The sequence below is a fragment of the Crocuta crocuta genome, unplaced genomic scaffold (assembly GCF_008692635.1).
Source record: "Crocuta crocuta isolate KB4526 unplaced genomic scaffold, BGI_CrCroc_1.0 scaffold433, whole genome shotgun sequence".
NCBI lineage: Eukaryota > Metazoa > Chordata > Mammalia > Carnivora > Hyaenidae > Crocuta > Crocuta crocuta.
In genome coordinates this window covers 1,090,817-1,118,628 of record NW_027530001.1, presented here as the reverse complement: position 1 = coordinate 1,118,628, position 27,812 = coordinate 1,090,817, and the positions used below count along the sequence as shown (strand labels likewise).

Here is a 27,812-nt window from a genome sequence, read left to right as displayed (position 1 = left end):
GGGAGAGTAAGTAACTTTAAAGTATTCAAAAGTCTTTGAATATTCTGGGAAGTGGTAAAAGTATTATTAATAATTTGCACTGAATTTAAGTAAATTAAGGATGTAAGACACAGTCTCTAGAACATCTAGTAACAGAACAGCAAAAGAATGTCAAATGAGCAGGGCACCTATGTGGCTTAGTCAGTTGGGCGACCAACTTTGGCTTGGGTCATGATCTCACAGTTCATGGGTTCGAGCCCATGAACTGCTGTCAGCATGGAACCCATCTTGGATCCTGTCTCCCTCTCTCGGTGCCTCTCCCCCCCGCCCTCTCAAAAGTAAATAAACATTAAAAAATTAAAAAAGAAAAAATGTCAAACAAGCTAAAAGAGATGAAAATGGAATAATAAATAATTAACCCAAAGGAAGGCTAAAAGAATAACATAGTGAGACACAGAAAACACAGTAAAATGGAGGATTTAAACACAAATCAGTAATTATATTTATTATATATTTATTATATGATAAATATATATTATATATAAATTATATAATTATTATATATAATATACATATATAATTTATAAATATAATTACATTAAATGTAAAAATTCCACAAACAGTAAAGCATGCTAAATACTACAGCCAAGGACTAGCAGACTAGAGGGGGAAAAAAGCTCAACGATATGATGTTAACAAGGCATACCTTAATTGTGTAGGTATAGAAAAGTTAAAAGGATAAAAAACCATATACCACGTAATTACTAACCAAAAGAGTTGTTATAGTTAAGCCAATAGAAGACAAAATAGTTGTAGCCTGCTATGGAAGGCTGACTTCTAAGATGTCCCCCAGTAATCCTCACCTCCTAGTAATCATGCCTTTGTGTAATCCCCTCTCCTTGATAGGCAAGATATAGTGACTTGTTTCTAATTTTAAAAATATGGCAAAAGTTATAGGATGTCACTTCTAAGATTAGGTTACAAAAGACTGAGGGGCGCCTAAGTGGCTCAGTCAGTTAAACATCCAACTTTGGCTCAGGTCATGATCTCATGGCTCATGCGTTTGAGCCCTGTGTCAGACTCTGGATTGACAGCTCTGAGTCTAGAGCCTACTTTGGATTCTGTGTCTCCCTCTCTCTCTACACCTCCCCTACTTGCTCGCTCTCTCTCTCTCTCAAAAATAAACATTTTTTAAAAAGTTAAAAATAAAATAAATTCAAAAGACTTTAAGTCCTGTTCTGCTAGCATTCACTCTCTCTGAATTTTACTGCTTACTTGCTCTGATGAAATAAAGCAAGCTACTTTGTTGGGAGCTGCCTTACAAAGAGGCCCATGTGGCAAGGAAGAGAATCCTGCCAACAATTAGGAAGTATGGAAGCGGCTTCTTCCCCTGTCAAGCTTTGAGAGAACAGCAGTCCTTGCCAGCACCTTGACTGCAAGACTGTAAGGGATTCTGAGGCAAAGGACCCAGATAAGTCATGCTCGAATTCCTGACCCATGGAAACCATGGCATAATAAATTTTGTTGTTTTAGGTCATTACATTTTGAGCAATAGGGACTTTAAGGCAAAGGGCATTATTATAAACAGAAAGAGATATTTCATGATTAAAAAAAGGTTGATCCAATAGAAGATAGTATGATTGTAAATTTGTGTACTTAATAACATGGCCTCAAAATACATAAAGCAAAAACCAAACAAAAAAGGAACCGGCAAATCCACAATGTAACCTTGTGGTAGGGAAAGAACAAGCAGTCAGTGAAGTAACAGGGAATAAATAATATTGTTAATAATCTTGACCTAATTGACCTGTGTAGAGCACTGCACCCAACACTTACATATCACGCAGTATTTAAAAATACTTATGGAATATATACCAAGGTCTATGTGCTTGGCCTCAGCAAGTTTCAATAAAATTCAAAGGATGGAAATCACATGGAATGTGTTTTCTGATTTGTAGCAAAATTAAGATTGAAATTAAAAAAAATTTCCCAAATACATAAAAATCAGTATACTTTAAAATAATGCCAAGTCAGTTAAGCGCCCGACTTCGGCTCAGGTCATGATCTCACGGTTCGTGGGTTCAAGCTCCGTGTCAGGCTCTCTGCTGACAACTCAGAGCTTGGAGGCTGCTTTGGATTCTGTGTCTCCCTCTCTCTCTGCCGCTCCCCCACTCATACTCACTCTCTCAATCTCTCTCTCTCTCAAAAATAAACAATAAAAGAAAAAAAGCAGACATTGCTAAACCACAAAAACAAAACAAGAACATCTATTCATCAAGAGATATCATTAATAAAGTAGAAATACTAGCCAGAGTGGGAGAATATATTTGCAATATATAGCTGATAAAAGGCTAAATAATGTCAAGAAATAAAGAACTTCTGTAAATCAATACAATAAATGCTGCCCACTCATTAAAAAAAATATACTTAATGAAAGATGATACCCAAATGGCCAAGAAATATATGAAAATTGTATAGCAAGGAAATGCACATTAAAAACTATAATGAGCTACCACTACACACTCAACAGGCTATACAAAGTGTTGACAAAGATTTGTGGAGCCAGTGAAACACAGTATTGGTGAAAGTATAAACTGATACAAGTGCTTTGGAAAACTGTTTGTTATTATCTACTAAAGTTCACTTACACATGACTCAGGAATTCTACTCCTAATTACATACCTAACAGAAATGTTTATTTATATGTGCCAATTCACACTTAAAAGAATGTTCATACCAGCATATCACAATAATTCCTATCAGGGGGGAAAATCAATGGTAGAATAAATTGAAAAAAATAGTGAAAATACATGAAATATGACCACCTGAAACATAACTGAATCTCACAAACACAATATTGAGCAAAAGAAGCCAGACACAAAAAAATATATACTGTATGAATCCATTCATATAAAGTTTGGGGGAAAAAGCAAAATTAATTTCTGACATTACGATGATAGTTACTTATAGGGAGAAAGGGGTGTTAGTGACTAGGAGAAGGCACAAGTCGGGCTTCTGGGATATTAGTAGGAACTATTTCCTGGTCTGGGTGGTCATTACACAGTGTCCACTCTGAACACTCATCTAGCTATATACTCATGATTTGTGTACTTCACTCTATGTTATTCCTCAATTTATTTTTAAAAATATTTTAAATGTTTATTTAGTTTTGAGAGAGAGAGAGACAGAGTGTGAGTGGGGGAGGGTCAGAGAGAGAGGGAGACACAGAATCTGAAACAGGCTCCAGGCTCTGAGCTGCCAGCACGGAGCCCGACGCAGGGCTCAAACCCACAAACTGTGAGATCATGACCCGAGCTGAAGTTGGCCACTTAACCACCTGAGCCACCCAGGCGCCCCTGTTATTCTTCAACTTAAAACTATATTAAAAATCTTGAAGATCAAAGCAAATGAGTCTTGGGTAAACAACCAAACCAATAAATAATAACAGTAAAGACAATGAGACACTCAAAAAACCCCAAAAAGCTATAAAAGGGTGTCAAGGATCAAACAGAAAGAAATATTAACTAGAAGAAAAGAGAATTCGTTCCTTATTATTAGGAATAATAAGGATTATTAGGAATCTTTTTGAATGATTCGTTCAACTTGTGGACAAAATATGGAAGATGTAGTTACAGTTGGAGGACAGATTATAGACATTAATCACCTTGACAATGTAGAGATAATAAAGTAGGTAAAAGAGGAAAATAGAGAGAAAGAGAAAGAATGGCTAAAGAGTCAAAGTTGACTTAAACAGAACAAAAACCTAAGATCTGAGATTAAATATGTAACCAACAGATAACACAAAATGTATACAGGAGTACATACAATATAGGAGTGAGGCAAGTGGACAGCCAAAACAACACTGGCCATATACTGATAACTGTTTTATCTGGGTAATGGATACAGGGGCTTTGCTATACTACTCTGCTTACTTTTAATTATGTTAGAAATTTTCCATAATAAAAAGTTAGGATTTTATTTATTTATTTATTTAATGTTTATTTTTGAGACAGAAAGAGAGAGAAAGCACAAGGCAGGGAGGGGCGCAGAGAGAAAGAGAGAGAATCTCAAGCAGACTCTATGTTGTCAGTGCAGAGCTCAATACAGGGCTTGATCTCACAAACTAGGAGATCATGGCCTGAGCTGAAATCAAGAGTTAGTTGGACACTCAACCAACTGAGCCACCCAAGCATCCTAAAGTTGGGTATTTTTAAAGGTAACCAAGAGAAAAACATAATATACCTAGTAAGTATTGGAAAGAGATGGGAAAAGGGGGAAGTATTGTGAACAAAATCTTTCTGGCCTAAATATATGAAGTTGGAAAACTGAAAAACAGAGGTACAAACATTATAGACACAACTAGAAATGATTAAAGAGAGTTGCCTCTCAGAAGTCAAAGCAGGAGTGGAAGGTGTGAAGCATGATAAATCTTTTCTTCTCTTTTTTTCCCCTTTAGGTTTATTTCTTTATTTTGAAAGAAAGGGAGAGCACAAGTGGGGGAGGGGCAGAGAGAAGGGGAGAGAGAGAGAATCCCAAGCAGGCTCCACACTGTCAGTGGAGAGCCCGACTTGGGCTTGAATGCACAAACCGTGAGATCACAACCTAGGCTGAAATCAAGAGTTGGACACTTAAACAACTGAGCCACTCAGGTGCCTCTAAATCTTTTTCACTACAATCTTTTTTTAAAAAATTTATTACTTTCAATATTTTTAATTAAGAACTTACTGCTTTAAAAGTTGATAAAACATTTAATAGAAAAAATAATAACAGGGGCGCCTGGGTGGCTTAGTCGGTTAAGTGTCCGACTTTCGCTTACGTCATGATCTCGCGGTTCGTGGGTTCGAGCCCCGCGTCGGGCTCTGTGCTGACTGCCAGCTCGGAGCCTGGAGCCTATTTCAGAGTCTGTGACTCCCTCTCTCTCTGACCCTCCCCTGCTCACGCTGTCTCTCTCTCCTAGAAGTAAATAAAAACATTTAAAAAAAAAGAAAAGAAAAAATAATAACAGTGAAGATGCTTAACCATTTACACTTTAATTAACAACTAGCCCATAATATGGAAAGATCTATAATATATCTTAACATTACTACCAAGTATTCTAAACCTCATTTTTAATTAAATTATAATTTTTAGATTATGCTGTCTTAAAAATAAGTTATCACTGTATGGTATTAAATTTGATTTTCTTTTTTTTTTNCAGATTTAGTTTAAATGAAATTAGAAATTATTAGATTAAATCAGAGCAAAACTCAAGCATCATTAAAAATCATTCCTGCATTTTACCATTTTGATTTAAAATCTAAGCAAGCTAATTTTCATATTTTTAAACTGTCAAGTCTTAATAAAAAGGTGATAATGTAATATACAATAAAACTAATTATCTTACCTCCTTTTCTTCACCAACTTGGTCCAAACTCTCATGACTTGAAGGATTATATGGAATTACTGAAAATCCAATCCAAACATGGAAAGAGAAAAAAAAGGAGAAAAACAACAGTACCCATTAACGGAGCTTGACTTAAAATGTTCTCATGATTTAAGTTTTTATTTCAGAATAAGTTTTCATTATTTTTTTTAAGTAGGCTCCACCCCCAGTACAGAACCCGACATGGGGTTTGAACTTTCGACCCTGAGATCAAGACCTGAGCTTAGATCAACAGTCAGATGCTTAACCGACTGAGCCACCCAGGTGCCCCAAAGTTTTCATTATTTAAAATGGAATATTTGTCCTGCTAGTAATAAATTGCATGTATTTATGAGTTAAATCCTAACCTTTAATGAGAGTAGACAGCAACAACCAATTAACAGCCAAGTACTGATTTCAACAAATATTTTTGTTTTTTAAAAAATATTTCTCCACTTCACAAATAATCAATTTCTTTTATAAGGGTGATTCCATAAACCTTAATTATTTTAGTATGACAAAGGCATAGAGATGGGGGCCTTTAGTTTTTACTTCTCACTTTCTTCACACTCAAAAACTGGATTACAGGCTTCTATTCCTTGAAGCTACTTGGAGCCAAAAAACAAAACAAAAAAAAAGCACACATTTCATGGACTGCGTGAACAAGAGACTACATTCCATCCTTCCAGAAAAACTCCCTCCTCTTCCTTTTCTTGACTGTTCTGAGATCATTATGCCCCCTCCCAGAGCTCTCTGGGAATTTGCTCTCCAAATTTCCCAGATACATATTTAAGGTTCTGTGTATCTATTTGACATATGAACTCACATGATCTTTTCTGAACTTCCTATACTACATCTCTGGATCTTTTACATAATTTCTACTTCTGATAATAAAGCTTTTAATAAGAAACAGATCACCTGAACAGAGTCAACGGGCCCACAAAATCAGGATGTTTCCATTATTGAAAAAACTAGATTTGCTGAACTTTAAAAAGGTCTCAGAAGAAATTTACCTGCATTAGAGAAGAGTTATTTGCTGTAATTTACATAGTTGTCTTCTTAAAATGCCACAGGTATATGTTAGATATTGTAACTGATAACACCATCGCTAAATATGGTAACCTAACTTCTTTCAGCAACAACATAAATGTTTTTAAGCTTAAGTTAAAGAAAGAGTCATCTAAAGAAATCTTTAAATGCTACTTTGTTGATGAACAATGGTTAGTCCCAGTGGAATTCTTACCTGTCTGTGCATGGTCCGAATGCATGGATGACTGATCCATGGACATCATTGGTTCCTACAAACATTCCCAAACATATAGTAATTTAGTGGATTCTTTTTAAATCCCAATACCTCTATAAATTCAGAAACAACATTTTGATGAGACACAGCATGTTAAAATTTAAGCTTGAAAAAACACAACTTAATAAGTGACAACTGTGTTTACTAAACTTAATTATATGAAACCATGCAATATTCTTGTGAATGAGGTAACATTAGTCACATTTTACAGATAACAGAAGAAACAGAAAACTTTCAGACCATCAATTAGAAATCAAATTAAACTTCTATATACTCTCATCTGTTTCGCTTTTACACTATCTATTCTTCCTTCGAGCTCCATACATTCACTTTACATCTTTGACAAAAGAAATCATTAGTATGTAAGTTCCTCAGCTGAGTCCAGAGATAGACTTCAAAATGGTGTATACAGCTAAAATTTTGTGGGATTCCCATTTTTCTGAAGATTCCCAAAGGTGCCAATGATCTAAATAAGGAAAAGAAATATCCTCTAGAAAGTGACTTAACCCACTAACTGCCAATAACCTTAGGAAAAATGTTAATTCAAACTAAAATGTTACTAATTCATTAATCTTGGACCCAGGTTTAATGAATACCAGCAATAAAGGGTAAACCTGAGAAGGATACAGTTATAGTTTCTTATTTTTAGAGGTTTTTTGTTTTGTTATATTTTGTTTTAAGTAATCTCTACACCCAACATGGGGCTCAAATTCATTCAAGAGTCACATGCTCTACTGACTGAGCCTGCCAGGCATCCCTACACCATTGCAATTATAAGGCTGTCTTAAAGACAACATCCAAAAGAAGGTACCATGAATAAACATGGTATACTCATTCTAGAAAGCAATTTAGAAAGATGTTTCCAGATCTCTTTAAAAATGCATATCCTTTAGACCAATAATTCTAGTTATGGATCCTTAAGGAAATAATAAGATTATTTACCAGAAAGCTCATCACGATTTTCTTTATAGGAAAATTCAGAAAACAACTCAAATGTTCAACCACAGGGAACATACTAAATAAGCCATGACACAGACATGTAACAAAGTATTATGCTAAAATTGATGAGGATATAGACAGACAGATATAGAAAGATGACCAAAATATGTAGTTAAGTGAGAAAAATGGGTTGAAAACAGTATATATATGATCTCACTTTTGTTAAAATGTAAAAGAATGAGACTAAATCAAACACTATGCACATTCTGATGAATAAACACCCCACCTTCTATGAAGCAGTCTCAGAAACAACCTACAGAAACCAAAACCCAGAATCTAATTATAGATTCAACTATAACATACAGAAAATAAAGAAGACAGGGAAACATTTTAAACATAACCATGGAGAAGCAAAGAGGAAAATTCTGTAACACTTGAAATGACAACATAACTTCTTCTACATTTAAATTTTAAGGGGGGAAAATAAGAGAGATGGAAGCATCAGTAAGTTAAAAAATATCTAGGACACATATCAATCAACTGCAAATATGGACTTCATTTGGATCCTAATTCAGAATGAAAACCATAAAAACAAAATTTTCACATTTATGAGGCAACTGAAATTTTTAACACTGCCTGAATGAATATTTGATATAAGGAATTTGTTTCTTTGTTTTTAAAAGAGCCCTTATCTTTTAGATTTGCTTCAAAATTATACAGGGTAAGAGCAGGTCACATGGGAAGGTTGTAGCTGAAATATCAGTCATGAGTTGATACCAGTTGGAGCCAGATGATTGATATAGGGAAGTTCATTACACTGTTATATCTACTTTTAAAATATATTTAAAACTTTTCCATTATTCTACATGGAAAAATTTCAAATGTTTATACATATAAATTTGCAAAGAAAAAGAAAAAAGAAAAGAATATACACCAAAAGACAATTACCCTTAGATAGTAAATTTCATGGGGGGGTGGTTATTTTATTTCATTTTTTAATTTAATTTTTATTTTTTAAGTAGGCTTCATGCCCAGTATGGAGCCCAATGCAGGGCTTGAACTCACAATGCTGAGATCAAGACTTGAGGTGAGATCAAGAGTCGGATGTTTAACCAACTGAGCCTCCAGGTGCCCCTCATGAGGGATTTGTATTTAATTTTTCTTTATTCATCTGTATTCTCTATTTTTTCTAAAACCAACAGGTTTTAATTGCATATTTAAATAAAAAGTGAAAATAAGAATTTTTAATTCAAAAACTCTCTGCCTAGTAATCTCACACTTTTTAAAAAATAGTTTATTGTCAAGTTGGTTTCCATATAACACCCAGTGCTCATCCCCACAAGTGCCCTCCTCCACACCCATCACCCCCTTCCCACCCTCCCATCAGCCTTCAGTTTGTTCTCAACTTTAAATAGCCAACATGATTCCTGATTCTTCTTACTTGATCTTTCTTATTGTGGATGCTACAGAACAATGGGAGCTACAAACTAATGAGTTTGGCTCAGAGAAGAGAAAAAGTCTCTTAAGTAGTTTTCCCTATCTCTTCCTAATTTAGACCAGATGATTTTGTAGCAAATTAAATAAAGAAGTTACCTATATACTACAATCAAATTTGTAATAACAATTCCCAAACTCACCTTATGTCAACTGGACCGTAAAGTTACATTTTGTAACAACACTGTTGAACTCGGATTCCTTACCACCTCTGGATTTTAGCCCTCTGTTCTAGAAGTGTTACTGAAAATGCCCTATTTAAAAGAGACAGTTGTGTCTTACCGGTGGCATAGAATGCCGCCCACATTCAATTGTGACAAGTTTGTGGCACTTCTTATGAACCAGGAGTTTGCAGTTGATGCACTTATATCCCTGGCGTCCAAGTCCCCATATTCGGTCAGTGCAGATAGCACAGTGGGCACGCTGGAAAGAGTAATTCAACAAACAGTATTTTATTAACCAAAAGACAGTCATAATCATTTGCCAACAGTTTGCTCATAAAATAGTGAAAATAAATGGCTTTCTTCTCTAACTTAATTCCCTTCATCATATGTAACTTTTCTAAAGCTATGATAGAGAATAAACAGAAAAGAGCTTTGTTTGCAGAGTGAAATTTGCAAGCATGTTGTTTTCTAAGTTAAAGAATTTTTAGTCTTCACATAAATTCAGAATATTGAAAATAGTAAAAATGAATTAAACTTGAAAACCATATAGCAGAAAAAGCTATGCAAGGACTTCCAAACAAACATAAACCTTCCAGAATATTCAGAGGTCAAACCAAAGCCCTGCTCTCTTAAAGAGTAACACCTAAAGTAATTGTTTATTTCAAGCTTTTCAAATATTAGTGATAGTGGAAAAAGGATTTTTGGAAACCTCAGGTGGTGGCTTTTATTTACATTAATGAATTCAGAACATGGCACTAGTTTTACAATGGAAATGGGGTCCATATATTTGTAGTTCAAGAGCAGTGAAAAACATGGACTACTGGAAACAGATTTCTTTCAAACCTTGGCTCTGCCACTTACTAGCTGTGTCACCTTGGGCAAGTTTCTAAATTGCCCCACACCTCAGTTTTTTCATCTATAAAATAGAAATATATAGTACCTATCTTACAAGGTTGTTGTAAAGATTAAATGGGTTAATATATGTCAAGCATTTGGAAAAGCACCTGATACATAGTTAAAGTTAGTTAAGTGTTTTGCAATTACTATATTCAAAACAGTGAAAGTTAAAATTACAGCATTAAATGGTTTACAAAATAAACTTTATTTTCTGGATGTCTGGCATTATATTTAAAAAGTCAACTTTCGGGGTGCCTGGGTGGCTCAGTTGGTTAAGCATCTGACTTTTGATTTTGGCTCAGGTCACAATCTCATGGTTCATGGGATTGAGCCCCACATCAGGCTCTGTGCTGACAGCACGGAGCCTGCTTGGAATAATCTGGCCCCCTCTCTCCCAGCCCCTCCTCCACAAGCACATGCGCACATGCTCTCTATCTCTAAATAAATAAACTTCAAAAATAAATAAATAAAATAAAAAGCCAACTTTCTTTTAGCTTGGGTAACCATATAATTAATCATATCTACTCTGGAGCATTTTTAAGAAAGGAGAGGCTATTAAAAAGTACATCAAGGGGCACCTGAGTGGCTCAGTCAGTTAAGCACTGACTTTGGCTCAGGTCATGATCTCACAGTTCATGGGTTTGAGCTCCACATCCTGCTCTGTGCTGACAGCTCAGAGCTTGGGGCCTGGTTCAGATTCTGTGTCTCCCTCTCCCTGCTCCTCCCCTGCTTGCACTGTCTCTGTGTCTCTCTCTCTCAAAATTAAATAAACATTCAAAAATTTTTTTTTTTAAATCACCTCAAGATAACAGGGATACTGCCCCCAGGGAAACTGGGAATGTTGTCACTCTACTTACTCCTTTAAAAATGAAAACAAGGCTATCTTTCCTTCACAGTAGTGAGGGAAAAATAGATACCTCAAATTATCAACATTTAACAAACTGTGGTTTACCCTATTAAAACGCTTGGCTTGAAAAGTGTGGCCGTTTGCACAATAAAGCTTTCTCCACCGGCGTGCACCTCTGCGGTAGATGGATTCTGAAGAGAGATAAAAAGTTAAAAAAAGAAAAAAGAAGAGCAAGTGTGAGTAAAGTCTTTTTATAATTAAGTCTGTGATTTTTTTTCACTACAAGAAAAAAAATATTTGGATAAAAACCTGAAAGTAAAAAGCTAAAATAGATTCATCAAGGGACTAAATGAAAACAAAGCCCATGGAGTAAAAATGCTGGAATAGGGGCACCTGGGTAGTTCAGTCGGCTGAGCATCCAACTTCAGCTCAGGTCATGATCTCATGGTTCATGGGTTCGAGCCCCGCATAGGGCTCTGTGCTGACAGCTAGCTCAGAGCCTGGAGCCTGTCTTTGGATTCTGTGTCTCCCTCTCTCTCTGACCCTCCCCTGCTCATGCTGTCTCTATCTCTCTCTCAAAAATAAATAAAACATTAAAAAAAAAATTTTAAATGCTGGAATAACCATTTCGGCTTTCGTGTTTTTTAATTTTCTCCCAGCTTTTATTTTGATGAATCTTAAGCCCACAGAGAAGTTGAAAAAATAGAACAATACACACCTGCATCCTTCACATAGATTTGCCAATTACTAACATTATGCCCCACTTGCTTTCCACTTTATACACTTTTTTTTTCTTGGAATCATTTAAAAGTAAGTTGCAGACATTCCACTTCACCCTTAAGCACCTAAATATCCACTGCCATAGATTAAGGATGTTCCCCTACTTCTACTTAGGCACAATACCATTACCATGATTGAGAAAATCAGTATTAATTCAATTGGCACCTAATATACAGCTCATATGCAAATTCCCTTATTTGTCCTCAGAGTGTCTTTCATAGCTTTCTTTTCCCTCTCCAGGATCCAACCAAGATTCAAGCATTGCCATTTGGTTGCTATACCTTTTTGGTCTCTTTAATGTATGCTGAAATATTCACAGTGCCATATTTGCTGTTGTTTACTCTTCGTGATATTGACTTTTTTTTTTTTTTAACAAGAGTCCAGTTGTCTTATGTTATGTCCTACATTCAGGATTTGTCTGTTTCCTCATTAGAATCAGTATTAAATACTTTAGGCAAAAATAACACATAGGTGATATGTGTTGCTTATTGTATCACATTAAGAGAGAGACAAATGTCAGACTGCTGACTCCCACTTACTAGTGTTCAGTCACTCTGTTAAAGGCAGTGATTCCTAGTTCTCTTCATTGTAAAGGTACATTTTACTTTTTGTAGGTGCTCTCTATAAGGGACGTTTTGTAATCACAGGTATATTAACTTCTCCCATAATCTTTTTAAAATTTTTTTCTAATTTTTTTTTGAGTGAGTGAGAGAGAGAGAGAAAAAAAAAGAGAGAGAGAGAGAAAGCAGGGGAGAGGCAGAGAGAGAGGGAGACACAGAATCTGAAGCAGGCTCCAAGCTCCAAGCTGTCAGCATAGAGCCTGATGCAGGGCTCAAACTCACAGACTGTGAGATCATGACTTGAGCCCAAGTCTGACACTTAACCGACTGAGCCACACAGGCACCCCTCCAATAATCTTTAACCCAATAGTTTTTATATAATACTTTTTCTGAACAGATTAAGAGGTTCCACCAGATCAAATCTAATCCAGTTGTATAATTTTGGTTAAATCAATCACTATTATATCCATTGTCTATTTATAGTATATTCATCGTACACTATTATATTCATTGAATTACTATTCATTGTATACAATGAATATATTAATAGAATATAGTATATAGTGTCATTGTATATACATTGTATATTATATAAATTGTCTATTAATAATAATGTTCCACAGTGATAGTTAATACTGTGGAAAGATTCCATTAGGTTTTTAAACTCATGTTTTAAAGCAGATGTAGCACTTAATTTAAAATTAAGATAGAACAGACCAGTCGAAATCCTCTGAATTAGAAATCTTAAGGTGGCATAATACAGAACCCTAAATATAAATGTTTTTATTTAATTTATCTATTCTGTTAGGAGTAACCAAAGCAGAAAGTTTCCATTAATAAGATCTTAACCTAAAAAAAAATCCTATTTCAGAAGCTTTCATGAACTACAACTTGATATACCTTAAATTTAAACATATTAATGTTGCTGAGGAATTAAATGAGCCAAGAGATCATATTAATAGTTATTAATTTTCCTCCATGCTCTAGTTTAGAAACATTTATTATACTGGGGGAGAAGTGGTATCAAATCCCCACCAGCAAATTTTAAATGTAAGATGAAATATAGTGAAAAGTTAGGAAATTATTATTTTATCTGGAAAGTGTGCCACAGACCCATAATCAATTTGGAGATGGAACTCTGGAACCAAGACCTGCTGCAATAGCAAGTCTTTCAAAAATGTGGACGAGACGAAGAACATAGCTAGCTGCCTCTCCAACAGCTCTGTAAAGGCAGCCTACATTGTCTTTGGTCCATCCACCACTGAAACTCCAGCAAAATATTAACTGAATCCAAAACTAAATTTTTCACTAGAGCTTCAAGGGTCTACCTACTTCCTTATGTTTCTCCCTCTTCTTATACAGTATATGACCCCTGTTCAACTGTATATACAAACACTCAGCTGTTTAATCTTTCCTTCTCACCAAGTTGCAGGAAGAGTCACAGAACTAAAAGTTTAAAACTATTTCACTTAATTCAAAGGAAAACATTTACCACTATTCTCTCTAAAGTCATGGGTAAATGCAGAAACCACAAGTGAAAATGAGTAATATCTACAACTAATACATTATACAAGGTATCAAAAGCAGTAACTTATGACTATATATAAGTTTGTATATTTAAGTTACATCAGACCAAATAGTTGTTTGACTCTTTCAATTTCTCTCACTAATGGGAACCATCAGCTTAGATATTCAAAAGAAGATCTCTAACAATTTCTAACTGCACATGTTCAAGTATTTAGAGATGAAGCATCATGTTACTTTCAAATAGTACACCAAAAAATAAAAATAAAACAAGCATGTTTCTTATGTATACACATCTATGCCTATGCGTGAACACATACAGATACAGAGATACAGGACACACAGAAAATGTTAATAATTGGTGAACGAAGGCAAAGGATACCTTTGTTTTCAAAGTTGTTTCAACTTCTCCAAAGGTTTGAAATTTTCCAAAATTAAAAAACCAGGATGAAACACGATAGAATTAACTTAATTTTCTTTTCAAATGTGCAAAAGACACTTATGTCAGTAACTTGTAACTAAGGACTGCCTGATTTTGATCTGGGAAAAGTAGAGTTTAGGCAGTTGCTAAGATATTCTAAATTAGACTGAAGAATGGAAAGGAAATCAAATGGACTAAAAGTTCTATTTTTGATTTCTTTTCACTTGTGCCACTGTATCATAAATAACTCTATCCTCAAAAATATGAATATATACACACTCACTATCTTCTCCTGGACAGGGCATTCCAGGACGTTCTGGTACACAGGGGAAGACTGAAAGAAAATAAACTAAAATTAATACAGCATATTTAAAACACACAAATTATACATAATGTCAAATTCTAATATAAAAAAACTGACCCAAATTTCAACCTGACTCTCTCTTAACACAAGACACTTAGCATATGGTCAATAATAATTTTTCAAGGGATCTGTTTTACCAAGTTTTTATGAAAGTGAACATCTAAACACAAATGCATCAGAAACTCAAATTTTTCATCCTAGTCCCTGTTAACATTACTGATTTTCTTGTCCTTAGAAAAACTATTTCCTTAAATCTCTGTTGTAGTGTCAAGTTTGCTACAATGAAGAATTAAAATTAAATTACAAAAATGTATACAAATATGAATATAAACCATTACAGTTTTCAAAAGATGTATATATACTAAATTTAAGAATAAATTTACAATATTAACATGTACCCAATCCAACAAAATACAAATTTTATCTTAGAAACTATAAATTTATAAACATGCTAATTCAGGCCATCATTCTAAAGAGACAGACTATAGAGCCATAGTATATGAACTAGACTACTAGTTGTAGTCTGTAATATACAAAAGGACATGGCTTAATAACGTACACAGAGTATGGGAAGCACAGTTGCTAATATATTCTTTTTTTAAATGTACATTGTAAACTTAAAAAAAATTTTTTTAATGTTTATTTATTTTTGAAAGACAAAGAGGGATAGTGCAAGTAGGGAGAGGGACGGAAAAAAGGAGACAGAATTCGAAGCAGGCTCCAGGCTCCTATCTGTCAGTACAGAGCCTAACGCAGGGCTTGAACCCACAAACTGTGAGATCATAATCTGAGCCAAAGTTGGATGCTTAACGAACTAAGCCTAGGCACCCCGCTAATATATTCTTAAAAGTTGAAATATAAGCCAATTTCTAAAAAGAGATCTGTGATATGGTATAAAAGTAATGAAAGTGGGGTGCCTCGGTGGCTCAGTTGGCTAAGCATCCGACTCTTGATTTCGGCTCAGTTCCTGATCCCACAGTCATGAGATCGAACCCTGTGTTGGACTCTGCTGTGTGTGGAGCCTGCTTAAGATTCTCTCTCCCCCTCTCTCTCTCTGGTCCTCTCCTGCTCGTGCATGCTCTCTCTCTCAAAAGAAAAGAAAACAAAACTTAAACTATTTAATATCATTGATCAATCACTTCTTTAAATATTCACTGTAGTTTTATTCTAAAACGAAATGACCCCAAAAATGGATGACCCCTAAAACTCTGCTAGGATCTCAACAAATTAGATTATGGATCCCTTTGGGAGTCACTATGTCAAATTCTGAAGATATATTAAACTCCTCACTTTAAAAAAACACATTGTAAAGAGAGGTACAAGGGAATAACAAGGTGCTGACTCATTATTCTTATGGGAGATTCATATTTGTTTGGAGTTTTAAAGAGTCTGTCTGGTCTCCAAAATGTTACATGAAATATTGCCAATGAATTGCAATTAAATGCGCTATATTAAGGGGTTCTACATTACATGCAAAATTTGAAGAGTAGCACAGTAGAATGAAAAAAACATAGATTTGGAGCCAGAATACCTAGATTTTATAACTAGGTCTACAGTGCACTAGTTACATGACGGCTGAGTTTCTTCTCTTCTTCTGTCCCACAATGTAATTTGCAGGCTTGCAGATAACTATGTAATATAATCTCTATAACTATATAAATAGTTTCACTGCTAACCTTCAAATAAAAGACAGGACACTTAAGATACCTTCACATTGGAGATCATTATTTGCATACATTACAAAACTGCATGGGAATGACTTAGAGAATACTGTTGGGCACTCAATTTTAAATTCTATCCTACACTTTGCTGTGAAAACTGAGAGATGATCAGTGTAATATCCAAGAAGGCATAACTAAATAACAAATTTCCCAAGATTATAAGATGATTTTATTTTCTCTAGCATTTGAGAAACTGCTGAATGTGAACAATTACAGAGCAATCGGGGATAGAAATTAAGAAAATGACATCAGGATGATGTTTTAAAATGGTCAAGAATATAGGGTTGTTTTTTTTTTTAAATTATAGCTCTAAAAAGAGTAAGAAATGACTATTCCTTTACCATGTATCAAGAGTTCAGAATCCTTGTTTAGCTCATAAAGCCTAAAGGCTTCTTCTAACTCCAACTGAGATGATACTGTACACGGGTCTCCTAAAAAAATATAAAAAGTAAAGTAAAGCTCACTTTTTAAATTCTCTAAAATGTGACGTTTAGTAAACAATTTCCATTACATAAAATCTTGAGCAAAAACAACTACATATATACATAGAGAAATACTTGACAAGCACACATCTTTAGATATTTAAAATTCTATTCTCTAAAGTAGCTACATAACTTCCATTTCTATTTCCAAAAAAATATTGCATGAGGTTCATAGATACCAAATTTGATACATACAAGCCAATTAATTCTCAGTAACATACACAGTATATTCGAAATATAGCAAACAGAGCCTACCCTGACCACATTTGGATTGTCACTACAATATGACTAATTGCCAGGGACAAGCTTTCTGTTACCTCTTTAAAGGAGGAAGTGAAAGTGGTTCCATTGCCACAATATGGTCGGTTAGAGGTCTCCATGTAATCATTCTGTCAAATTTTTCCTTCACCTGAGAGTCTGCTCAAGAGGCTCACAGAAAGGAAGCACAACTACTAAAGTACTCTGGAATGAAGAGTGGTCCTATTTGAGTTGCTTTTAAATGTAAAGGCATAGTTTTAGTAAACTTATACACAGAAAGATGAAGGAAGAAACACCTTCCTAGTCTACCAGCCAAAGAACTGAGTCATCCCTGGCAAACAATGAGATGGCACGACTCCCTGAATGATGGCATTCCTCAATGAAAAGTCATTTAGATCACAGCTGGGGCCTGAGCTGGGTCCTCCACACTGCAATGCTTTTGCTCATTCCTGTGGTCGCACCAAATGCTACCACACACAAGACGCCACCAACCCCATCCAAACCTCAGTCACTCTCAGTAGAGAATTACGTTTATTGCTTAAGAAAAATGAAGCCATCTCCTTTCCTCCAGTCTCAAAGAAATGAGTGCCTCTGTACCTTTCTCCAATTTGGGAGATTACCTTACTGAATTTCTTCCTTTTATCTTCCTGGGCCTTATCCCATTAGCCCTTTCAGTTCCATTTCAATTTTTTCTTTCCTTCCACTAGCTCTTAGGCACAGGCACGTTTGAGTCTCCCTCTCAACAATCTCCCTCACACTCAGGTTGCCATTCCATTCAGTCAGCAGCCACACGTCTCAAGAGCAAACTGCTGACTGAAACTGAAGGGGGTGGATAAGAAGGGGAAAAGTATAGGGTAGGGCCTTTGATTTTTGACTTCATACTTTTCTTTTGTACTTTTTAAGTCACAGGTTTATAATAAATCCTTTAGATTTATTAGAAATAACTTTTTAAAATCTACTTATTTTGAGAGATCGAGAGAGTGAGCACACGCACATGCAAGCAAGTGATGGGCAGAGAGAGAGAGAGGGAGAGAATCCCAAGCAGGCTCTGCACTGTAGGCACAGAGCCTGATACAGGGCTCCATCTCACAAGCTGTGCGATCATCATCTGAGCCAAAATCAAGAGTCAGACACTTAACTGACTGAGCCACCCAGCTGCCTCTAGAAATAACTTTTCTTGTGGCGTGGGTGACTCAGTCGGTAAGCCTCTGACTTCAGCTCAGGTCATGATCTTGCAGTTCTTGAGTTCAAGCCCCACATCAGGCTCTGTGCTGGCAGCTCGGAGCCTGGAACCTGCTTCAGATTCTGTGTCTCCCTGTCTCTCTGCCCCATTCCCTCTCATACTCTCTCTCTCAAAAATAAACATTAAAAAATTTTTAGAAATAAGTTTTCTTAACATTAAGAGTGACCCCACTCTACTTTCCCCATGTTCCTCTCTTCCATGAATGTCTCAAAATTCTGCTATCAGGTTTTAGTCCAAACACTCTACTAAACTGCTATATCCCAGGTCATGAAAAGAGCTGCTAAAACCTACAGCATCTTTTCTGTCTTTATTCTAATTGATCTCTGTATAGCATCTAACAAAGTTCCCTATTGCCCATCTACAGAATAGAATGGCATCTAAGTTTCTAAACACCATTCTCCTGGTTTACAAACTCTCTTTTTTAACTTTTCACTTTGGAATTTTTCAAACATATTACCAAATCTTGCTTCCTCCTACATACCCACTCATTCCCTTCCACCATATCATTGTGAACAAATCCTTGTAAGTCTAGATTAAAATTCCTTAACATAACCACAAAACCATTATAAACCTATAAACTAACAAGAATTCACTATAAAATATCCAAACATGACCAAATACAAAAGAATAAAGATGAACTTTTATCTTACACCGTTAACAAAAATTAACTCAAAATTGATCGAAGACCTAAATGTAAGAATGAGAAGTATAAAACTCATGGAAGAAAACATAGGGAGAAAGCTTTATGACATTGGACTTGGCAATGATTTCTTGGATATGACACCAAAAGCACAGGCAAGGTAATGAAAAATGCCCATTTCTCCAAAGAAGATATACAAATGGCCAATGAGCACATGAAAAGATGTTCAACAGCACTCATCAGTAAGAAAATGAAAATCAACAAGATATCACTTCACCGTGATGAGGCTGCACAGATAGGGAGAACCGACTAGGCCTGTGTCCTGGGTGAGCCTCCATGTCACTCCAGACCCAGCTGCCATATGATTACCGCTGCATGAGAGTCCTCGTGTGAGACCAGCAGAGCCAGCCAACTCAGTGTGAGAGATTATGAAATAAAGTGGTGGGATTGGGGTGCCCGTTGGCTCAGTTAGTTAAGCATTTGAGTCTTTATTTCTGCTTAGGTCACAATCTCATGGTTCCTGGGTTTGAGCCCTGTGTTGGGCTCCCTGCTGGGCATGCAGCCTGCTTAAGATTCTCTCTCTCACTCTCCCTGTCTGCTCCTCTCCCTTGCTTGTGCTCTCCCCCCACCAAAAAAAAAATTCATTAAGAAAAATATAAAATGGTGGGTTTTTTAAAGCTACTAAGCTTTGAGGTGATTTGTTATGTAACGAACACCTTACTACCACCTTTTAAGTTGAATCCTGAAATTCTGTGAAATCTTACAAGACCCAGAACAAATGCCACTTCTTCTGAATAGCCTTACCTAAGGGGATAATAGTTCACATTTTATGCAAAGCCTAAAGATAACCTGATATTTAATAATGACTTTATTGAGATATAATTCACATAGCATTCAATTTACCCACTTGAAGTATATAATGGTTGTCTGTTCACAGAGCTGTCAACTATCTATATAATCAATTTTAGAACATTTTCATTACCTCCTCAAAAAACCTCCTTTCCCATTAGCAGTCAGTCCCCATCTCCACCCAACCTCTCCTCGTATTACCAGACCTAGGCAACCACTGATCTATTTTCAGTATCTACAGATTTGCCTTTTCAGGACATTTCATAAATGGAATCACATAATATGTGATCTTTTATGTCTGTCTTTTTTCACTTGGAATATTTTCCAGTTTCATCCATTTGTAGCATGTATCAGTACTTCAGTCTTTTTTTATTAGTAATACAGTAAATATTCTTGAACTGAAGTATTTGTACGTTTGAATAACGTCTCATAATTTCCTAAAAGTAGGGTTAATTGGTTTAAAGTGTGCCCATTTAAAATTTTGACTATTCCAATATGGAAACCAACTTGACAATAAACTATTTGTAAAAAAAATAAAATAAAACAAAATTTTGACTATTCCAAAATTTGGAATGACAGTAACTCCAAAAAGGTTACCATAAACACAGTCAACTGAGTGTATCTATCCTAACTCCCCACAAGTAATCATTAAATTTTAAACATCTTCTAACCTGACAGGTGAAAATGTCTTCTTTTTAAATCTTTGTTTCTTTGATTATTAGTAATTTTTGAGCTTTTGTGTCATTTATACATTTTTTTAATGTTTATTTTTGAGAAAGAGAGTCAGAGTGAGAGCAGGGGAGGGGCAGAGAGAGAGGGAGACACAGGATCTGAAGCAGGCTCCAGGCTCTGAGCTGTCAGCACAGAGCCCGACATGGGGCTCAAACTCATGAACAGGGAGATCATGACTTGAGCTGAAGTTGGACACTTACCTGACTGAGCCACCCAGGAGCCTCCTGTTTGTCATTTATGAATTAGCTATCTACACCTCTTTAAGTAGATTTTTCATCTATTTCTTTTTGACTTACTTTATATTAGAGATAATAATCCTCTGTAAATGTTACAAACATTTTGTCAGTTGTTACCACTCTCATATATAGGATGATGGTAATTTTTCAACACACAAAATTAAGAAAAGTCTTCCCTCTTTACATTTCCTTTTTCAGAATTTTCCTGTTTATTTTTCCAGATGAAATGGTCAGTTTTTAAAAAATCCTATTAGGAATTTTTGGGGGGATCATGCTCTTTACAGACTGATCTGTAGAGAGCTCTCATTTTACATGATGCTTCTTCCTCACCCTATTCATTCACAGTTAGTTTTCTTTATATGGTTTCTACACATTTCTTTAAAAGTTTATTCCTAGATAGGGGTGCCAGGGTGGTTCAGTCAGTTAAGCGTCTGACTTCAGTTCAGGTCACGATCTCAGAGTTCATGGGTTTGAGCCCCATGTCAGGCTCTGTGCTGACAGCTCAGAGCCTGGAGCCTGCTTTGGATTCTGTGTGTATGTGTGTGTGTGTCTCTCTCTGCCCCTCCCCCACTCATGCTTTGTCTCTCTTTCTCAAAAATAAATAAACATTTAAAAAATTAAAACTTAGGGGCACCTGGGTGGCTCACTTGGTTAAGCATCTGACTTTAGCTCAGGTCATGATCTCACAGTCGTGGGTTCGAGCCCCGCATCAGGTTCTGTGCTGACAGCTCAGAGTCCAGAGCCTGCTTCAGATTCTGTATCTCCGCCTCTCTCTGACCTTCCCCTGCTCACACTGTCTCTCTCTCTCTCTCTCAGAAATAAATAAAACATTAAAAAAACCCACAAATTTATAAAAAAATAAAAATTAAAAAAAAAATAAAGCTTATTCCTAGGTTAAAAACAAAATCTATGTTTTACTATGGATGAAATCTTTTCTTCCAGTATACTTTCTGATTTGAGCATTATCTACATAAAAGAAAGGTTAGTTCTCTCATATACTCACTTTATAACGTGGTATTATTGGTATCTTAAAGTTGCTAGATGAAAAATAGGTCAAAATGATTCAACCATGTTACACAGATAAACCATTTTCGGATTAACACTCAATACACTGAAAATAACAAGTGTTGGTGGGGATGCAGAGAAACTAGAATCAATCCTTATGTACTATTGGTGGGAATGTGAAATAGTGCTGCCACTTCAGCAAACACAGTGGTAGCTCCTTAGGAGATGAAACATAGTTACCATATGACCTAGCAGTTCCACTCTTGGTATATGAAAGAGAAATGAAAACCTATGTCCACACAAAAAGTTGAAACCAAAAGTTCACTGCGGTATTATTAATAGCCAAAGAGTGGAAATAACCCAAATGTCCAACAAAATTGAATAAGTACTGGTATGACATGTTTAGATTAGGCAAATCTGTAGAAACATGAAGTAGATCAGTGGTTACCTATATCTGAGGGCTGTGGAAGGTAAAGAGCTTAAGGGGAAATAGGTAGTGAATGTTAATGACCATGGGGTTTATTTTTTGGATGATGAAATGTTTTAAAATTGATCGCAGTGATGGTTGCACAACTCTGTGAATATACTACAAACCACTGAATTACACACTTTAAATAATAAATTATATCTCAGTGCAACTGTTTTAGAAAAAATGTTTACTGCAGTATTTTTATAAAAGTGAGTCTGATAATAAAGTAACATTCTAGTAAAAAACAAAATCTGTCTTAGCTTGCCTCAAAGAAATAAAATTATTCATTTACACAGACTCACTTTTTTAGTACACAAATGTCTTCCATTTTGCCACATTTATGAAAGTGAAAGTCAATATAATTACATTTCATTTTTGACATAGATTTAAAAAAATTTTCTACAGAAGTAGATTTAAGTTTAAGTCAAAAAAAAGCAATATAAAAAATAATGAAAATTTCACACATAAATAAGTGTGTAAATTATTCTTTCAGTTAGACAAAGAAGCTGGTTGAGTAAATTAATTCTATTTTTTTTAATTTTTTTTTATTATTTCTGAGAGGGAGAGAGAGAGAGAGAGACAGCGTGAGCAGGGGAGGGTCAGAGAGAGAGGGAGACACAGAATCTGAAACAGGCTCCAGTCTCTGAGCTGGTTGTCAGCACAGAGCCCAATGCGGGGCTCGAACATACGAACTGCGAGATCATGACCTGAGCCAAAGTCGGACACTGAACCGACTGAGCCACCCAGGCGCACCAAGTAAATTAATTCTAAATAATAAAATATACAAAGAATTCTAGAAATAGAAGGAGTCTGAGATTTAATTAACACTTCATTTCCAATTATCCAGGTGAGGAAACCAATACCTTTTAAATACATTTCAGCTCACCTCACATTGTTTTTAAACAATGAGGAATATATGGCATTCATATGTATATAGATCTATGTATGTATGTGTGTGTAGATATATATATATATCTACAGAGGACTATTACCTATATTGTGAGGATGATGGGCAAACTAAAGATCATATATTTAAAGTTAACTCATAGTATGCTTGGTCCATTATACATGTGACTTTTATTATTGTACTTTGATTAAATGCCATGAATGGAATTAATTATTGTTAAAAATATCATTATAACCACGGGCACCTGGGTGTCTCAGTCAGTTGAGTGTCTGACTCTTGATTTCGGCTTATGTCCTAATCCCAGGGTCGTGGAATTGAGACCCACATTGGGCTCTCTGCTGGCCGTGGAGCCTGACTGAGATTCTCTCTCCCTTTGTCCCTTCCCCTCTTGCAATGCTCTCTTTCTCTAAAAAACAAAAAATTTAAAATTTAAAAAAAGTATCATTATAACCATATTTTAAAAAATCAATCTTTCCCTTCTGCTAGACACTGTCTTTTTACCAGACCAGGACCTTCTTGCTGTTGGTTGAAACCCAGACCAGGTAAAGTATCTGCATGCAGTATTTACCTAGCAATCGGCACTTGTGAATAATCACAAGGAAGTGTGAAAACAGGAGTTAATTCTTGACATTACACATACTCAAATCTATTTTATTTTTATTGGAATGAATGTCTGTGGTTCAAGTATCACCCTTTTGAGCCAACTGTTTAATGCCTGATAAAGCAGGACACATAACTCAGAAGTAAAACATTCCATGAAGAGTCATCATGAAACAAAGGTAGAAGGAAAAGCTATTTCTGACAGCCTACTGTATTACTAAAGTACAAATGCATATCCTAAAACAAGCATACCACCAGAATGAGATCCGCTCAGATCAATGAATTTCAAGGTAATAAAAAATATATATATTGTAATCAGCAGATCAAGTATTTTTTTCAGTGCATCTGCATGTTCTTTTTACCTATAAAAAGAAAGAACCAAATTTGGGCATTGGGCCTCAAGTATTTAATAAATATGTAAGATTCAATTACTTATAAAATAATCTGACAAAATGCAGAACTTAAAACACATATGTAACACTTATTATATTAGGTATCCCAGCATATTGCTCAGTTCAGTGCGCCACACTTGAAAGAATCTATACAGCATAAAACCAAGGCTGGCAACCTTTAACATTTGCCTGAGATAGCATCACAACACTCCTCTCCCCAATGTTTGAGTCTGTCATAGATCTGGACTCATTCTGTTCCCACCAGACGTTTCCACTGTCATTCCACCTCTGGATACTGGGTTCAGAACATTACATACCATTTGTGAAAGTCCCTGTATTCCCTGCTCTGAAGGGCTGCATTGCTTAAAATACAGATTTGCAAAATTTTTCCAAGAATGCTACAGTGTTTAGGTGGTCATCCTTTCAATATTAGGCCCGATCACAACAGTAATGCATTCCTGGTTTCTTGCTTCTTTCTTTCTAGGAGGTAGAAATCAGTGGTTACAGAAGCATATGCTATCCTATCAAGCTGCCCATCTCCAACTTCCACTTCTGGAGATGATGAAGTAATAAGGACTGTTTTAACCCTCTACCTAAAACACAAAAAAACTATACAAAACAAGTGAAAAAAATGGTTCAAGATACTGGAAATAAGCAACAAAAGATCAACTGTAACTTAAATGTATACCTGAACAAAACACAAAAATATTTATAAAACCACAAATATATCCAATACCCAATAAAGCAAAGCACAATGACCAAGATCCAATAAAATATACCCAGGCATGTGAAGCAGAAAATATGACCTACGACAGGAGAAACATCAATCAATTAAAATTGACCCCGAATTGACAGATGAAAGAAATTTATAGAAATGGTTACTGAAAGTTAAAATTATATCCAATATATGCTCAAGAAGCTGGAGGTATTGGGCATGTTAAGTAAAGATGGAGGATATTTTAAAAGGCCCAAGCTATGGGGCACCTGGGTGGCTTAGTCGGTTAAGCGTCCGACTTTCGCTTAGGTCATGATCTCGCGGTTCGTGGGTTCAAGCCCCGCGTCGGGCTCTGTGCTGGCTGGCAGCTCAGAGCCTGGAGCCTGTTTCGCAGTCTGTCACTCCCTCTCTCTCTGACCCTCCCCTGCTCACGCTGTCTCTCTCTCTCCTAGAAATAAATAAAACATTTAAAATAAATAAATAAATAAATAAAAGGCCCAAGCTGAACATTTAGAAATAAAAACTATACTGTCTGAAATGAAAACTATACTAGGTGAGATTAATGGCAGATTATGCATCGCAGAAGAAAAAACTGGTGAACTTAAATGCAAGCAATATTACTACTCAAAATGAAATGCAAAGAAAAAGACTAGAAAAAAATTAAGAGAACTTTAGTGAGCTTGATGACACCTTAAGAAGCCTAATATTCATGTTAAATGCAGTCCCCTGAAGGAGGGACATGGTGACAGAAAAAAATGTTTGAAAAGATAATGGCCAAAATTTTTCCAAACTTGATGAAAACTATAAAAACCCATGGATCCAATAAGCTTAATAAATCTTAAGACACGAAACATGAAGAAAAGTGAACTAAGGCCTGTCATGATCAAACTGCTTAAAACAACGATAAAGAGAAAAATCAAACTGCTTAAAACCAACGATAAAGAGAAAAATCATAAAGGCAGCCAAAGAGACACATTACATAGAAAACAAAGGTCACTGCATTGACCACAGACTTGCATCAGAGACAATACAAGCTAGAAGACAGTGTACAGAATGCAAAAAAAAAAAAAAAAATTGCTAACCTGGAATTATTTGCTCAGCAAAACTATCTTTCAAAAACAAAGGTGACCTAGAGACAAATTCATAGTAGAAATTCATAGGAAAAGAAAGACCAATTCACAGAAACAGAAAGTGTAAGACAGGCATGTGGGGAGTTAATAAGCAGAGTTTGTTTGGGGTGATAAAAAAAATTCTGGATTATGGTAGTGGGGATGTTTGCATAAAACTATGAATATGCTTAATGTCACTGAGTTGTACACTTAAAAAAAGGTTAAAATTTTATGTTAGGTATATTTTACCACAATAAAAAAAGAATTAAAAAAAAAGAAGCACATTAGTTTTCTGTGCTCATGAAGAGACCTCAAGACAATGCCCAGTGAAAAAAGGGAAGTTTCAGAAAATGTGCTTCAGAAGAATACCAGTTGTATGAATTGAAAAGCACATAAAAGCACTGTACTTTGTTACTTATATATATAGAAAAGTGACAGAAAGCGTATCAGTTGATAATCAAACTTTTTTCTCACCCATATCCTCCAGAAAACGGGCAATGGAGGGATATAGGTGAGAAAAAAGTTTGATTATAAACTTAACCAATAGTAGCAGCTGCCCCTTAGAAAGGGAAGGAAGACCATGTAATTGGAGATGGAGATGCCAACAAGGACAGACCTTGCCACAGACCAGAGCACAAGTTTGGGAGTCCTGGGGCCCCGAGTCCCCTTGCTTCACCTTTTAACTCATCTCCATCCTCCCACTGCAAGGGATTTCTCCTGGGTGGGCCCCCCTTTGATCCCTTTGCCTTTCAGATATCTACACAGCCTGCTGTACAAATGGCAGCAGCCAGAGTTTACCGGGCAGAACGCCTGAAGCACAGAGTTGGGGCAGAGGCCAGAACCAAAAGAAGCGCTTGAGTACTTCTCTAAGTCATCCAGCTGTCTTCTGTGTGGAGTACCGTACCCCTGGGAGTGCAGGAAGACTTTCCAGTGATGACCAGGCATAGATAGTTTTTAAAAGGTATCAATCCGCAGGGACGCCTGGGTGGCTCAGCTGGGTAAGCGTCCAACTCTTGATTTCAGCTCAGGTCATGATCTCATGGTTTGTGGAATCAAGCCCTACAATGGGCTCTCTGTGGAAGCCCAGAGCCTGCTTGGAATTCTCTCTGTCTGCCCCTCCCCTGAGTGTGCACGTGCTCTCTCTCAAAAACAAAAACAAACCAAAAAAACCCTGTATCAATTTCAAGATCCTCAACTTCCATGTAAACTCCTCTCTAAAAATCATCAGCCCGAGAATGTGCCTGGTGTACATTACCCCACCTCATCTCTTTTTCAAATATTTCTTTTCCTACTTAATTTTTTTAAAAAAAGATATTTATCTACCCTATGATTCAGCCATTCCACTTCTAGACATACGCCCACGAGAAAAGGGAACTTATACCTATACAAAGACTTATACATGACTGCCAAGAGGTTTTATTCATAATAGCCCCAAACTGGAAACAACCTCAATGTCCATCAACAGAGGAACAGATAAACAAATTGTAGTAGATCCACATAATGGAATACCACTCAATACAAAGAAATGAACTACTGATACACACAACACACATATCAATAATACCGCCAAATGAAAGAAGCCAGACCAGCCCTCCCCCTCAAAAAAGAGTACATATTGTATGATTCCATTCCTACAAAATTCTAGGAAATGCAAACCAATCAACAGTGACAGAAAACAAGTCAGTAGTTGCTTGGAATGGATGGGCAGGAGCCAGGAACTGCAAAGCATACAGCAACACTCGTGGGTAATGGATATGGTCTCCACCTCGTGCGTGGTGATG

At 36.0% G+C, this 27,812-nt stretch overlaps 1 protein-coding gene across 2 annotated transcripts in view; it reads right to left on the bottom strand.

Annotated features, from left to right (window-relative positions):
* Nucleotides 1-27,812, bottom strand: part of PRKCI (protein kinase C iota) — a 71,820-nt gene that overhangs the window by 20,649 nt on the left and 23,359 nt on the right. For both annotated transcript variants that reach the window (XM_077763666.1, XM_077763667.1), the window contains exons 3-8: nt 16,736-16,825; nt 14,593-14,643; nt 11,130-11,215; nt 9,399-9,539; nt 6,624-6,678; nt 5,363-5,421 (exon numbers count right to left, since the gene is read on the bottom strand). In XM_077763666.1, coding sequence (XP_077619792.1) covers nt 5,363-5,421; nt 6,624-6,678; nt 9,399-9,539; nt 11,130-11,215; nt 14,593-14,643; nt 16,736-16,825 — 482 coding nt within the window. The remainder of the gene's footprint in view (nt 1-5,362; nt 5,422-6,623; nt 6,679-9,398; nt 9,540-11,129; nt 11,216-14,592; nt 14,644-16,735; nt 16,826-27,812) is intronic.